We start from the raw sequence: 15,302 nt of genomic DNA on the forward strand, positions 1-15,302 counted from the left end.
GAAATGACCCAGAAGGTTAGGGCACAATTTAAAACATGGAAGTAGGGTAAGGTGACCAGATTTTCACCTTTGTAACGTGGGACACGTGCGTGCGCGCATGGCCGCAGGAGCACACTGCCTTTTGCCGCGCTCCCCGGTTTCCCGCCCTGTGACAGGGCGGAAAAGGGGAGCGCCCCAGAAGGCAGTGCGGCAGCTTTAAAAAAAATGGGAGAATTAAAAAACCCCGCGGGACGCGGGACAAATTGCTCAGAAGTGTGACTGTCCTGCCAAAAGTGGGACGTCTGGTCACCTTAAAGTAGGGAAGCAGGCCCCAGAGGAGTGCCACAAGCTGCGAAGCCTTCGGTCAACAACGGTTCCCGAGCCCCACCTAACAGTGTTCATTTTGAGTTTGGTGCAGGAGAATAACAAGATGCCAGGAAATGGCTGGAGAACACTGAAGGGAGGGACCGCAAATCACCAGATACTTCTGACAAATCATCTCCCACTTTATTCAAGGATTAGTTTTACCATGTAGAACTTGAAAAACCTCAATGTGATGAAAAACCTCAATAATTGTGATGTTTGCTTTTACAGGAAGTGTGTTGAAGACCACAGCGGACTTGGGCAGCGCAGCAGTCCTCCTCAGAAATCTCTCCCCAACATTCAACAAGGTGGGCACATCTTTTAATCACCCTTCCCTGAAATAGAAATAGGAATTCGTGTAAGTTCTAGGGAGAAGCTGATAGCATTTTTCTGTTGTATTAGGTGATTATGCTTTATTATGATTATGTTTATGGTGAATATTATTATTATTTGTGGAATTTAATAAAGATTATTTATTTTTTAAAAAGACATAGAAATGCAGGTAACAAGTGGAAAACCTGATACTCGCAGTTGATGTGATTGCATTCTCCCCCCCCCCCCCCACCTGCATTTTGAGATGCCTGGATCCTGAGGCTGACACCCCGTCAGCACTCTTGGGGAAAGGGGGGGGGCAGTGATGAAAGATGGTCACATCACCTAAGGGCAGAGGTGGGATCCAGCAGGTTCTCACAGGTTCCTGAGAGTAGGTTACTAATTATTTGTGTGTGCCGAGAGGGGGTTACTAATGGGTGATTTTGCCACGTGATTTTGGCCTTAGTTACGCCCCTCCTCCGCTCCTCAGCAGTAGCGCGCAGAACTTGAAGCAGTCTAGCAGGAGGTGCACCAGCGTGCGTGGCAGCCTGCGCCTGCGTGCATTCGTTTCCCGTCCAAGGACCGGAGCAGCGGCTGCGTCCTTGCCACAGCCCCGCCCAGCAATGCCCCGCCCCAGAATGCCCGGCCATGCCCCCATCGTGCCCTGCCCAGCCCCATTGGCGCTACGCCAGTATTTGAATCCCACCACCATGGGAACCTGTTACTAAAATTTTTGGATCCCACCACTGCCTAAGGGGCAACCTGTGAGGCTGTAATGGTGTGTGAGCCTGACGAGAGAGGAGAATCAGGGTGCAGACTGCACAGTGAAACCCCTCTCACCTTCCGAGGCCTCCTTTCCATGGAACGGTGCTAGATTGGTATGTAGCAACAAATCTGAAGGGTCACTGAAACAGGTATGTAACATTTGTATTCCTGCTATTGCTCAAGTGTTTGGGTTGCAGTTGCATACATGCCAGATCATCTTGGTCTGCTAGGGTCACGCCACTCGACTGTGTCTGTGTTCTTATGGTGTTGTAGCATGATTAGTTGTGACATGTCTTGATTTGGGTTTAATCTAGAATGGCTCTGTTGTTAGGAGTACTGTGTTCAGTTCTGGTCACCGCATCTCAAAAAGGATATCGAAGAGCTAGAAAAAGTGCAGGGAAGGGCAACGAGGGTGATTGAAGAATTGGAGCACCTTCCTTATGAGGACTTTTTAGTTTGGAGAGGAGATGTCTGAGGGGGGGATATGATTGAAGTCTATAAAATTATACATGGGGTAGAAAATGTCGACAAATTTTTCTCTCTTTCTCACAATACTAGAACTAGGGGGTGACATACTAGAACTAGTTGTGACATGTCTTGATTTGGGTTTAATCTAGAATGGCTCTGTTGTTAGGAGTACTGTGTTCAGTTCTGGTCGCCGCATCTCAAAAAGGATATCGAAGAGCTAGAAAAAGTGCAGGGAAGGGCAACAAGGGTGATTGAAGAATTGGAGCACCTTCCTTATGAGGGACTTTTTAGTTTGGAGAGGAGACGTCTGAGGGGGGGGGGATATGATTGAAGTCTATAAAATTATACATGGGGTAGAAAATGTCGACAAATTTTTCTCTCTTTCTCACAATACTAGAACTAGGGGGCATTCATTGAAAATGCTGGGGGGAAGAATTAGGACTAATAAATGGAAACATCTCTTCACGCAACATGTGATTGGTGTTTGGAATATGCTACCACAGGAGGTGGTGATGGCCACTAACCTGGGTAGCTTTAAAAGTGCCTTGGACAGATTTATGGAGGAGAAGTCGATCTATGGAGGTAACAAATTTGAAAGGGTGGCTGTGGAAATTCTCTTGATGAGAGCACCACATTTTGATAATGTTTGGGAATGAAGGATTGGGGCTACCACCCTAAAGCCACCCTGAAAGTTCGGTGTCTTTATCTTGAAAAATGTGCTCCCTGCAATCACCCCCTGAAATTCCCTATCAGTTGCAATGGAGGCAATTCAGTGCAATAGGAGAATCTGGGGGATTTCTGAGGGTGCCTGCAGGGGCTGCATTTTTTAAGGTAGAGGCACCAAACTTACAGGGTGGTCTCATTAGGAGAGTTCCCTGAATTAACTCTTCAAGTTTGGTGCCACTAGCTTAAAAAATGCACCCCCTACAGGTGGAAAATTTTTTTAAAATCCCAAAATTCCCCTAAGCATAAACAGATCTGAATGGGGGGGTGTGTGTTCAGGAAACCCAAATATTTTGAGGTTTTCTGAATCAGATATTCAGGTTTTTCAGGTTTTGCAATAATTTTAAGCCAAAAAAATTCAAATCTGAATTTTACTGATTTTTTTATGTTTTGCTCAAGCCAAGACAAAATAAATAAATAAATAAATAAATAAATAAATAAATAAATAAATAAATAAAATACCGTGTATACTCACGTATAAGCCGAGTTTTTCAGCCCTGTTTTAAGGCTGAAAAATGCCCCCTCGGCTTATACATGAGTCACTGCTAACCAGCTGGCTCTTCAGGCCTCTGCCTAGGCAGAAGCCACTTGTTGCTGCCCTCCGAGGGTGAAGGGGAACCCTGGCTGGCTGGGCTTCCTCAAACCCTGGGAGGCAGAGGGAGCTCCTTATTTGGGCAGTGACTCCCCCTGATGTCATTGCCCAAATAAGGAGCTCCCTCCACCTCCTGGCTGGGTTTGAGGAAACTCAGCCTGCAGGGAGGTGGAGGGAGCTCCTTATTTGGGCAGTGACTCCCCCTGATGTCATTGCCCAAATAAGGAGCTCCCTCCACCTCCCCACTGCCTGTGTAACCCCTATGATCAGAATGGGTTGACCCAGAAAGGGGTGGAGACTCTAAGCCGGAGAAGGCTGCAAAAACTGGTGAAGTTGGAGGAAGCAAGTCTACCAGGCTGGGACCTTGATTTAATCCGTTATAAGCTCTTAACACCTTGTTTAAGGTAATTGCAAAGTTGTTGGGAACTAGTGGGAAGGGAGTTGGTTATTTTTGCTATAATTGTAAATGTTAGAATTCTATTGTTTCAGGGCTTGCGCAGTATGTAATTGACTGGGAGTTCGTTTGGGGACCTTCATCATCTTGGATCCCATTCACCAAGCCTCTGAAGTCTTCATAAGCCAACCGCCAGCAGGAAGAATTGGACTTTGCATTTATCAGTAGTTTGTCAAGATAAGGACTTGAAATGCAACTTAGAAGGACTGTAAATTGTTAATGTTAAATGTAAATGTTAAAAGTTTTATTTGTTAAGTAAACTAAATTTTGTTTTAAAATTTAGTTCTTTGCAACTCCTTCCAAGTTCTGCCCCACAGAACCCACAGTTAGCGGTTACACCTGGACTTCCTCAAACCCAGCGGGGAGGTGGAGGGAGCTCCTTATTTGGGCAATGACATCAGGGGGAGTCACTGCCCAAATATACCCCAGTCAATAGGTTTTCCCAGGTTTTGGTAGTAAAATTAGGTGCCTCGGCTTATACACGAGTCGGCTTATACACGAGTTTATATGGTAAACTATGCCCGACTATGCCCAAATGTAAAATGTAGTTGTGTTATTAGTGCCAGCATTTCTCTAATTTATATGTAGGGTGGTTCCTGCAGTACTTAAGAGAAGCCATACCAGTGTGTTTACTAGATGATGACCCTGAAATTTCAACCTTAGACCTTAAAAACAATGCCCAGAAACAAACTGTTGAGATCAAAATATACACAAGATATATGAACCTCATAAGAACATAAGAACAAGCCAGCTGGATCAGACCAAAGTCCATCTAGTCCAGCTCTCTGCTACTCGCAGTGGCCCACCAGGTGCCTTTGGGAGCTCACATGTAGGATGTGAACGCAATGGCCTTCTGCGGCTGTTGCTCCCGATCACCTGGTCTGTTAAGGCATTTGCAATCTCAGATCAAAGAGGATCAAGATTGGTAGCCATAAATCGACTTCTCCTCCATAAATCTGTCCAAGCCCCTTTTAAAGCTATCCAGGTTAGTGGCCATCACCACCTCCTGTGGTTGTTATACAGCATATTCCAAACACTGCAATCACACATTGCGTGAAGCAGGCAGTTTCCTTTTATTAGTCCTAATTCTTCCCCAGGCATTTTCAATGAATGTCGTCCCTGGTTCTAGTATTGTGAGAAAGAGAGAAAAATGTCTCTCTGTCAACATTTTCTACCCCAATGCATAATCTTTGTAGATCTCTCAATCATTATCCCCCTCTCAGCCGCCTCCTCTCCAAACTAAAGGAGTCCCAAACGCTGCAGCCTCTCCTCATAGGGGAAGGTGCTCCCAGTCCCTCAATCATCCCTTTGTTGCCCCTTTCTCTGCACTTTTTTCTATCTCCCTCAATATTATCCTTTTTTGAGATGTGCGGCGACCAAGAACTGAACACAGTTACCTGGCCAAGTGCGGTCGCATACCACGTGCTTTATATTAAGGGCATGACAATCTTTGCAGTTTTATTATCAATTCCTTTTCTAATGATCCCCAGCATAGAGTTTGCCTTTTTCACAGCTGCCATGCATTGAGTTGACATTCCCATGGAACCATATCAACTAAGACGCCTTAAATCCCTTTCCTGGTCTGCTGACCCCAGTAGCACTGACCCCTGTAGCTTGTGTATGTGAAGTTTGGATTTTTTTGCCCCTAAGTGTTGCATCACTTTACATTTTGCTACATTGAACTGCATTTGCCATTTCTGAGCCCACTCATCTAATTTATCAAGGTCCGCTTGGAGCTCTTCGCAATCCTTTGTGGTTCTCACCACCCTACATAATTTGGTATCATCTGCAAACTTGGCCACCACGCTACCCACCTCTACTTCCAGGTCATTTATGAATAGGTTAAAGAGCACTGGTCCCAAAACGGATCCTTGGGGGACACCACTCCCTACATCTCTCCATTGTGAGAACTTCCCATTTACACCCACTCTTTGTTTCCTGTTTCTCAACCAGTTTTTAATCCATAGGAGGACTTCCCCTCTTATTCCTTCATTGCTGAGTTTTCTCAACAGTCTCTGGTGAGAAACTTTGTCAAAAGCCTTTTGGAAATCCAAGTAGACAATGTCCACCGGTTCACCCCTGTCCACATGCCTGTTTACACCCTCAAAGAACTCTAGTAAGCTAACCTCAATACTGAAGTTTCAACCCCCATGTACCATTTTTTGCAGACTCAATCCAGGCGGCTACCACCATGTACGGCACGAAGGATTCGAGGGTCCCTTTGGCTGCTAAGGCCCCAAGGAAATCCAGTGCAGATTTGGGGGATGTGGGGCACAGCCCTGAGCACTGGTTCTCATTCAGAGCCAGGAAAATAGTAAACCTGTAATATACAAGAGAAACAGGAAAACTGGCTGATTATGCATGGAACACTTACCTGGGAACTCTTCAGTGCACAGTGGGTTTGTAATGGGGTCTCCTCAGATTTCTCTGTTTACATGTGAGGAGGCACTCACTCATGGGCATGTACTTTTTCTGTAGAGAACTCTTCCAGGCCTGGCTCCCTTAATTCTGCCCATCAACTTATTCTTAAAAGCATAGATCTCACTATATCCAATAGTCAAAATTGATGGCTTAGCCTTTAAACTGCACTTTTATTGATACTACCCAAATGAAAGAGCAAAGCGATTCCCTGGATCACACTGCCAAAAAAGCGGACATTGTGGTATCATCAATATTCTCTCTCCCCACACCACATACACTCTTCCTGCTGCTGCTGCTGCCGCCGCCAGAGGACAGAGAGGATTATTATTTCCAAGCACTCCCTATTCTTGTTATGTCAATAACTTGATATATCAACAGGAGAAGGTGGAGGCCATTATTTTTTGCCTAAACCTGTGTGAGTTTTTTTTCCTGTGAGCTGGCAACATGGGGAGAGAGAGGGAGGGGGAAGGACGGAGCTAGATAGGCTGGTTGTGGGTGGAGGAAAGATGTCCAGGGTAAAGCTATGCTCATTGGCAAAACTGCGCACACTGGCGGAAAAGAAAATATTGTGCTACAAATTGCCCCACTTGCCATGGAGAGAATGGAAAGTGGAAGCAGGGCTTGAGAAAATATATTTGTACAAGAAATGTTGCTATGACAGACATTCGCCCCCACCATGCAGCAGGAACCTTGTGCATAATCAGCCGTCATCAGGGAAAGAGTTGCTCTAAAGCTGTGTCAGGAGGAAGGCAATGAGGTGGGGTAGATAGAAGGTTCTTGAATATTAGGGTTGCCATCTTTATTTTTTTTTGTCTGACTGTTCCTGCAATTTTTGCAGTCACATACCAGGCAGATTCAAGAAGCACAGCCTTTCCTAACAAGGCAAATCTAGTTTGATAGATTGCATACCTGCGTACCTACTTGATGCCCTGACAAGTATGGAAGATGTGCAGGGTATAGCAAAAACAAGTGTGATCGCCCTAATCTAAATACAAAATAACTTTGTGGCTCAAGGAAAATGTGGCAGTTGACTTTCTGTAGCCAAATCTTTGAGGCAGGATCTGAGATATACTCAAATTAGCCAAGAGGCTGAAGAAAAATTTCCTGGGCTTTTAATAGAGGCTTCATAAATGAAAACAGGCAGCTAACAGGGGAAGTGATGTAAGGTTGCCAAGTCCCCCCTGACCACTGGCAGGGGATGGGTTTAGGGTTTCCATCTCCAGGGGCTTTTGTGCACTTACTGCTTGCTGTAGGTTTCACAGTGGGGTTTTTCAGCGGTTTTCAATTTAAAAGTGCTGGAAAGTGCTCCCAGCTGTGCCAATATGATTCACCATTTTACCTGCCCACCTTCTACCATGTTGTGCAAAGAACCACGCTGTTCTTTCCATTGTCATGCTGCTGTCCTACAATTAAATAGATCAGTGAGATAGACAGAAGATGGCCCCCCCCCCCCCCCCAAAAAAAAAGGTGGTTTGGCAAAGAGTGTATGACTGGTTCAGATCACCCAGTGAGCTTCCATGGCAGAAATTCAAACCTAGAGCTCCCACATCCTAGTCCGACACTCTAACCCAGTGGCTCTCCAGATGTTCATGGACTACAATTCCCATCAGCCCCTGCCAGCATGGCCAATTGGGGCTGATGGGAATTGTAGTCCATTGGGGGGGGTGGGGGGGGGGGGGGGGGGCGCGGGGGCGGGGTGGGGGGGGGTGGGTGTGGGCGGGGGGGGGGGTGGCGTGGGGGGGGGGGGGGTGGGTGGAGGGGGGGGGTGGGGGGGGGGGGAGGAGGGGGGGGGGGGGGTGGGGGGGGGGGGGGGTGGGGGGGGGGGGGGGTGGGGGGGGGGGGGGGTGGGGGGGGGGGGGGGTGGGGGGGGGGGGGGGTGGGGGGGGGGGGGGGTGGGGGGGGGGGGGGGTGGGGGGGGGGGGGGGTGGGGGGGGGGGGGGGTGGGGGGGGGGGGGGGTGGGGGGGGGGGGGGGTGGGGGGGGGGGGGGGTGGGGGGGGGGGGGGGTGGGGGGGGGGGGGGGTGGGGGGGGGGGGGGGTGGGGGGGGGGGGGGGTGGGGGGGGGGGGGGGTGGGGGGGGGGGGGGGTGGGGGGGGGGGGGGGTGGGGGGGGGGGGGGGTGGGGGGGGGGGGGGGTGGGGGGGGGGGGGGGTGGGGGGGGGGGGGGGTGGGGGGGGGGGGGGGTGGGGGGGGGGGGGGGTGGGGGGGGGGGGGGGTGGGGGGGGGGGGGGGTGGGGGGGGGGGGGGGTGGGGGGGGGGGGGGGTGGGGGGGGGGGGGGGTGGGGGGGGGGGGGGGTGGGGGGGGGGGGGGGTGGGGGGGGGGGGGGGTGGGGGGGGGGGGGGGTGGGGGGGGGGGGGGGTGGGGGGGGGGGGGGGTGGGGGGGGGGGGGGGTGGGGGGGGGGGGGGGTGGGGGGGGGGGGGGGTGGGGGGGGGGGGGGGTGGGGGGGGGGGGGGGTGGGGGGGGGGGGGGGTGGGGGGGGGGGGGGGTGGGGGGGGGGGGGGGTGGGGGGGGGGGGGGGTGGGGGGGGGGGGGGGTGGGGGGGGGGGGGGGTGGGGGGGGGGGGGGGTGGGGGGGGGGGGGGGTGGGGGGGGGGGGGGGTGGGGGGGGGGGGGGGTGGGGGGGGGGGGGGGTGGGGGGGGGGGGGGGTGGGGGGGGGGGGGGGTGGGGGGGGGGGGGGGTGGGGGGGGGGGGGGGTGGGGGGGGGGGGGGGTGGGGGGGGGGGGGGGTGGGGGGGGGGGGGGGTGGGGGGGGGGGGGGGTGGGGGGGGGGGGGGGTGGGGGGGGGGGGGGGTGGGGGGGGGGGGGGGTGGGGGGGGGGGGGGGTGGGGGGGGGGGGGGGTGGGGGGGGGGGGGGGTGGGGGGGGGGGGGGGTGGGGGGGGGGGGGGGTGGGGGGGGGGGGGGGTGGGGGGGGGGGGGGGTGGGGGGGGGGGGGGGTGGGGGGGGGGGGGGGTGGGGGGGGGGGGGGGTGGGGGGGGGGGGGGGTGGGGGGGGGGGGGGGTGGGGGGGGGGGGGGGTGGGGGGGGGGGGGGGTGGGGGGGGGGGGGGGTGGGGGGGGGGGGGGGTGGGGGGGGGGGGGGGTGGGGGGGGGGGGGGGTGGGGGGGGGGGGGGGTGGGGGGGGGGGGGGGTGGGGGGGGGGGGGGGTGGGGGGGGGGGGGGGTGGGGGGGGGGGGGGGTGGGGGGGGGGGGGGGTGGGGGGGGGGGGGGGTGGGGGGGGGGGGGGGTGGGGGGGGGGGGGGGTGGGGGGGGGGGGGGGTGGGGGGGGGGGGGGGTGGGGGGGGGGGGGGGTGGGGGGGGGGGGGGGTGGGGGGGGGGGGGGGTGGGGGGGGGGGGGGGTGGGGGGGGGGGGGGGTGGGGGGGGGGGGGGGTGGGGGGGGGGGGGGGTGGGGGGGGGGGGGGGTGGGGGGGGGGGGGGGTGGGGGGGGGGGGGGGTGGGGGGGGGGGGGGGTGGGGGGGGGGGGGGGTGGGGGGGGGGGGGGGTGGGGGGGGGGGGGGGTGGGGGGGGGGGGGGGTGGGGGGGGGGGGGGGTGGGGGGGGGGGGGGGTGGGGGGGGGGGGGGGTGGGGGGGGGGGGGGGTGGGGGGGGGGGGGGGTGGGGGGGGGGGGGGGTGGGGGGGGGGGGGGGTGGGGGGGGGGGGGGGTGGGGGGGGGGGGGGGTGGGGGGGGGGGGGGGTGGGGGGGGGGGGGGGTGGGGGGGGGGGGGGGTGGGGGGGGGGGGGGGTGGGGGGGGGGGGGGGTGGGGGGGGGGGGGGGTGGGGGGGGGGGGGGGTGGGGGGGGGGGGGGGTGGGGGGGGGGGGGGGTGGGGGGGGGGGGGGGTGGGGGGGGGGGGGGGTGGGGGGGGGGGGGGGTGGGGGGGGGGGGGGGTGGGGGGGGGGGGGGGTGGGGGGGGGGGGGGGTGGGGGGGGGGGGGGGTGGGGGGGGGGGGGGGTGGGGGGGGGGGGGGGTGGGGGGGGGGGGGGGTGGGGGGGGGGGGGGGTGGGGGGGGGGGGGGGTGGGGGGGGGGGGGGGTGGGGGGGGGGGGGGGTGGGGGGGGGGGGGGGTGGGGGGGGGGGGGGGTGGGGGGGGGGGGGGGTGGGGGGGGGGGGGGGTGGGGGGGGGGGGGGGTGGGGGGGGGGGGGGGTGGGGGGGGGGGGGGGTGGGGGGGGGGGGGGGTGGGGGGGGGGGGGGGTGGGGGGGGGGGGGGGTGGGGGGGGGGGGGGGTGGGGGGGGGGGGGGGTGGGGGGGGGGGGGGGTGGGGGGGGGGGGGGGTGGGGGGGGGGGGGGGTGGGGGGGGGGGGGGGTGGGGGGGGGGGGGGGTGGGGGGGGGGGGGGGTGGGGGGGGGGGGGGGTGGGGGGGGGGGGGGGTGGGGGGGGGGGGGGGTGGGGGGGGGGGGGGGTGGGGGGGGGGGGGGGTGGGGGGGGGGGGGGGTGGGGGGGGGGGGGGGTGGGGGGGGGGGGGGGTGGGGGGGGGGGGGGGTGGGGGGGGGGGGGGGTGGGGGGGGGGGGGGGTGGGGGGGGGGGGGGGTGGGGGGGGGGGGGGGTGGGGGGGGGGGGGGGTGGGGGGGGGGGGGGGTGGGGGGGGGGGGGGGTGGGGGGGGGGGGGGGTGGGGGGGGGGGGGGGTGGGGGGGGGGGGGGGTGGGGGGGGGGGGGGGTGGGGGGGGGGGGGGGTGGGGGGGGGGGGGGGTGGGGGGGGGGGGGGGTGGGGGGGGGGGGGGGTGGGGGGGGGGGGGGGTGGGGGGGGGGGGGGGTGGGGGGGGGGGGGGGTGGGGGGGGGGGGGGGTGGGGGGGGGGGGGGGTGGGGGGGGGGGGGGGTGGGGGGGGGGGGGGGTGGGGGGGGGGGGGGGTGGGGGGGGGGGGGGGTGGGGGGGGGGGGGGGTGGGGGGGGGGGGGGGTGGGGGGGGGGGGGGGTGGGGGGGGGGGGGGGTGGGGGGGGGGGGGGGTGGGGGGGGGGGGGGGTGGGGGGGGGGGGGGGTGGGGGGGGGGGGGGGTGGGGGGGGGGGGGGGTGGGGGGGGGGGGGGGTGGGGGGGGGGGGGGGTGGGGGGGGGGGGGGGTGGGGGGGGGGGGGGGTGGGGGGGGGGGGGGGTGGGGGGGGGGGGGGGTGGGGGGGGGGGGGGGTGGGGGGGGGGGGGGGTGGGGGGGGGGGGGGGTGGGGGGGGGGGGGGGTGGGGGGGGGGGGGGGTGGGGGGGGGGGGGGGTGGGGGGGGGGGGGGGTGGGGGGGGGGGGGGGTGGGGGGGGGGGGGGGTGGGGGGGGGGGGGGGTGGGGGGGGGGGGGGGTGGGGGGGGGGGGGGGTGGGGGGGGGGGGGGGTGGGGGGGGGGGGGGGTGGGGGGGGGGGGGGGTGGGGGGGGGGGGGGGTGGGGGGGGGGGGGGGTGGGGGGGGGGGGGGGTGGGGGGGGGGGGGGGTGGGGGGGGGGGGGGGTGGGGGGGGGGGGGGGTGGGGGGGGGGGGGGGTGGGGGGGGGGGGGGGTGGGGGGGGGGGGGGGTGGGGGGGGGGGGGGGTGGGGGGGGGGGGGGGTGGGGGGGGGGGGGGGTGGGGGGGGGGGGGGGTGGGGGGGGGGGGGGGTGGGGGGGGGGGGGGGTGGGGGGGGGGGGGGGTGGGGGGGGGGGGGGGTGGGGGGGGGGGGGGGTGGGGGGGGGGGGGGGTGGGGGGGGGGGGGGGTGGGGGGGGGGGGGGGTGGGGGGGGGGGGGGGTGGGGGGGGGGGGGGGTGGGGGGGGGGGGGGGTGGGGGGGGGGGGGGGTGGGGGGGGGGGGGGGTGGGGGGGGGGGGGGGTGGGGGGGGGGGGGGGTGGGGGGGGGGGGGGGTGGGGGGGGGGGGGGGTGGGGGGGGGGGGGGGTGGGGGGGGGGGGGGGTGGGGGGGGGGGGGGGTGGGGGGGGGGGGGGGTGGGGGGGGGGGGGGGTGGGGGGGGGGGGGGGTGGGGGGGGGGGGGGGTGGGGGGGGGGGGGGGTGGGGGGGGGGGGGGGTGGGGGGGGGGGGGGGTGGGGGGGGGGGGGGGTGGGGGGGGGGGGGGGTGGGGGGGGGGGGGGGTGGGGGGGGGGGGGGGTGGGGGGGGGGGGGGGTGGGGGGGGGGGGGGGTGGGGGGGGGGGGGGGTGGGGGGGGGGGGGGGTGGGGGGGGGGGGGGGTGGGGGGGGGGGGGGGTGGGGGGGGGGGGGGGTGGGGGGGGGGGGGGGTGGGGGGGGGGGGGGGTGGGGGGGGGGGGGGGTGGGGGGGGGGGGGGGTGGGGGGGGGGGGGGGTGGGGGGGGGGGGGGGTGGGGGGGGGGGGGGGTGGGGGGGGGGGGGGGTGGGGGGGGGGGGGGGTGGGGGGGGGGGGGGGTGGGGGGGGGGGGGGGTGGGGGGGGGGGGGGGTGGGGGGGGGGGGGGGTGGGGGGGGGGGGGGGTGGGGGGGGGGGGGGGTGGGGGGGGGGGGGGGTGGGGGGGGGGGGGGGTGGGGGGGGGGGGGGGTGGGGGGGGGGGGGGGTGGGGGGGGGGGGGGGTGGGGGGGGGGGGGGGTGGGGGGGGGGGGGGGTGGGGGGGGGGGGGGGTGGGGGGGGGGGGGGGTGGGGGGGGGGGGGGGTGGGGGGGGGGGGGGGTGGGGGGGGGGGGGGGTGGGGGGGGGGGGGGGTGGGGGGGGGGGGGGGTGGGGGGGGGGGGGGGTGGGGGGGGGGGGGGGTGGGGGGGGGGGGGGGTGGGGGGGGGGGGGGGTGGGGGGGGGGGGGGGTGGGGGGGGGGGGGGGTGGGGGGGGGGGGGGGTGGGGGGGGGGGGGGGTGGGGGGGGGGGGGGGTGGGGGGGGGGGGGGGTGGGGGGGGGGGGGGGTGGGGGGGGGGGGGGGTGGGGGGGGGGGGGGGTGGGGGGGGGGGGGGGTGGGGGGGGGGGGGGGTGGGGGGGGGGGGGGGTGGGGGGGGGGGGGGGTGGGGGGGGGGGGGGGTGGGGGGGGGGGGGGGTGGGGGGGGGGGGGGGTGGGGGGGGGGGGGGGTGGGGGGGGGGGGGGGTGGGGGGGGGGGGGGGTGGGGGGGGGGGGGGGTGGGGGGGGGGGGGGGTGGGGGGGGGGGGGGGTGGGGGGGGGGGGGGGTGGGGGGGGGGGGGGGTGGGGGGGGGGGGGGGTGGGGGGGGGGGGGGGTGGGGGGGGGGGGGGGTGGGGGGGGGGGGGGGTGGGGGGGGGGGGGGGTGGGGGGGGGGGGGGGTGGGGGGGGGGGGGGGTGGGGGGGGGGGGGGGTGGGGGGGGGGGGGGGTGGGGGGGGGGGGGGGTGGGGGGGGGGGGGGGTGGGGGGGGGGGGGGGTGGGGGGGGGGGGGGGTGGGGGGGGGGGGGGGTGGGGGGGGGGGGGGGTGGGGGGGGGGGGGGGTGGGGGGGGGGGGGGGTGGGGGGGGGGGGGGGTGGGGGGGGGGGGGGGTGGGGGGGGGGGGGGGTGGGGGGGGGGGGGGGTGGGGGGGGGGGGGGGTGGGGGGGGGGGGGGGTGGGGGGGGGGGGGGGTGGGGGGGGGGGGGGGTGGGGGGGGGGGGGGGTGGGGGGGGGGGGGGGTGGGGGGGGGGGGGGGTGGGGGGGGGGGGGGGTGGGGGGGGGGGGGGGTGGGGGGGGGGGGGGGTGGGGGGGGGGGGGGGTGGGGGGGGGGGGGGGTGGGGGGGGGGGGGGGTGGGGGGGGGGGGGGGTGGGGGGGGGGGGGGGTGGGGGGGGGGGGGGGTGGGGGGGGGGGGGGGTGGGGGGGGGGGGGGGTGGGGGGGGGGGGGGGTGGGGGGGGGGGGGGGTGGGGGGGGGGGGGGGTGGGGGGGGGGGGGGGTGGGGGGGGGGGGGGGTGGGGGGGGGGGGGGGTGGGGGGGGGGGGGGGTGGGGGGGGGGGGGGGTGGGGGGGGGGGGGGGTGGGGGGGGGGGGGGGTGGGGGGGGGGGGGGGTGGGGGGGGGGGGGGGTGGGGGGGGGGGGGGGTGGGGGGGGGGGGGGGTGGGGGGGGGGGGGGGTGGGGGGGGGGGGGGGTGGGGGGGGGGGGGGGTGGGGGGGGGGGGGGGTGGGGGGGGGGGGGGGTGGGGGGGGGGGGGGGTGGGGGGGGGGGGGGGTGGGGGGGGGGGGGGGTGGGGGGGGGGGGGGGTGGGGGGGGGGGGGGGTGGGGGGGGGGGGGGGTGGGGGGGGGGGGGGGTGGGGGGGGGGGGGGGTGGGGGGGGGGGGGGGTGGGGGGGGGGGGGGGTGGGGGGGGGGGGGGGTGGGGGGGGGGGGGGGTGGGGGGGGGGGGGGGTGGGGGGGGGGGGGGGTGGGGGGGGGGGGGGGTGGGGGGGGGGGGGGGTGGGGGGGGGGGGGGGTGGGGGGGGGGGGGGGTGGGGGGGGGGGGGGGTGGGGGGGGGGGGGGGTGGGGGGGGGGGGGGGTGGGGGGGGGGGGGGGTGGGGGGGGGGGGGGGTGGGGGGGGGGGGGGGTGGGGGGGGGGGGGGGTGGGGGGGGGGGGGGGTGGGGGGGGGGGGGGGTGGGGGGGGGGGGGGGTGGGGGGGGGGGGGGGTGGGGGGGGGGGGGGGTGGGGGGGGGGGGGGGTGGGGGGGGGGGGGGGTGGGGGGGGGGGGGGGTGGGGGGGGGGGGGGGTGGGGGGGGGGGGGGGTGGGGGGGGGGGGGGGTGGGGGGGGGGGGGGGTGGGGGGGGGGGGGGGTGGGGGGGGGGGGGGGTGGGGGGGGGGGGGGGTGGGGGGGGGGGGGGGTGGGGGGGGGGGGGGGTGGGGGGGGGGGGGGGTGGGGGGGGGGGGGGGTGGGGGGGGGGGGGGGTGGGGGGGGGGGGGGGTGGGGGGGGGGGGGGGTGGGGGGGGGGGGGGGTGGGGGGGGGGGGGGGTGGGGGGGGGGGGGGGTGGGGGGGGGGGGGGGTGGGGGGGGGGGGGGGTGGGGGGGGGGGGGGGTGGGGGGGGGGGGGGGTGGGGGGGGGGGGGGGTGGGGGGGGGGGGGGGTGGGGGGGGGGGGGGGTGGGGGGGGGGGGGGGTGGGGGGGGGGGGGGGTGGGGGGGGGGGGGGGTGGGGGGGGGGGGGGGTGGGGGGGGGGGGGGGTGGGGGGGGGGGGGGGTGGGGGGGGGGGGGGGTGGGGGGGGGGGGGGGTGGGGGGGGGGGGGGGTGGGGGGGGGGGGGGGTGGGGGGGGGGGGGGGTGGGGGGGGGGGGGGGTGGGGGGGGGGGGGGGTGGGGGGGGGGGGGGGTGGGGGGGGGGGGGGGTGGGGGGGGGGGGGGGTGGGGGGGGGGGGGGGTGGGGGGGGGGGGGGGTGGGGGGGGGGGGGGGTGGGGGGGGGGGGGGGTGGGGGGGGGGGGGGGTGGG

The 15,302-nt window shown here is 69.3% G+C and overlaps 2 protein-coding genes across 2 annotated transcripts in view; one reads left to right on the forward strand and one right to left on the reverse strand.

The window, feature by feature from the left end:
- The window catches only part of LOC125428885 (zinc finger protein 271-like), a 1,035,007-nt gene that overhangs the window by 250,853 nt on the left and 768,852 nt on the right, over positions 1-15,302 (forward strand). The window lies entirely within an intron of this gene.
- The window catches only part of LOC125427680 (neurogenic locus notch homolog protein 4-like), a 50,968-nt gene that overhangs the window by 13,169 nt on the left and 22,497 nt on the right, over positions 1-15,302 (reverse strand). The window contains exons 6-7 of the mRNA XM_048487231.1: positions 7,432-7,480; positions 5,813-5,976 (exon numbers count right to left, since the gene is read on the reverse strand). Coding sequence (XP_048343188.1) covers positions 5,813-5,976; positions 7,432-7,480 — 213 coding nt within the window. The remainder of the gene's footprint in view (positions 1-5,812; positions 5,977-7,431; positions 7,481-15,302) is intronic.

This window comes from Sphaerodactylus townsendi, linkage group LG03, assembly GCF_021028975.2.
Source record: "Sphaerodactylus townsendi isolate TG3544 linkage group LG03, MPM_Stown_v2.3, whole genome shotgun sequence".
Lineage (NCBI taxonomy): Eukaryota > Metazoa > Chordata > Lepidosauria > Squamata > Sphaerodactylidae > Sphaerodactylus > Sphaerodactylus townsendi.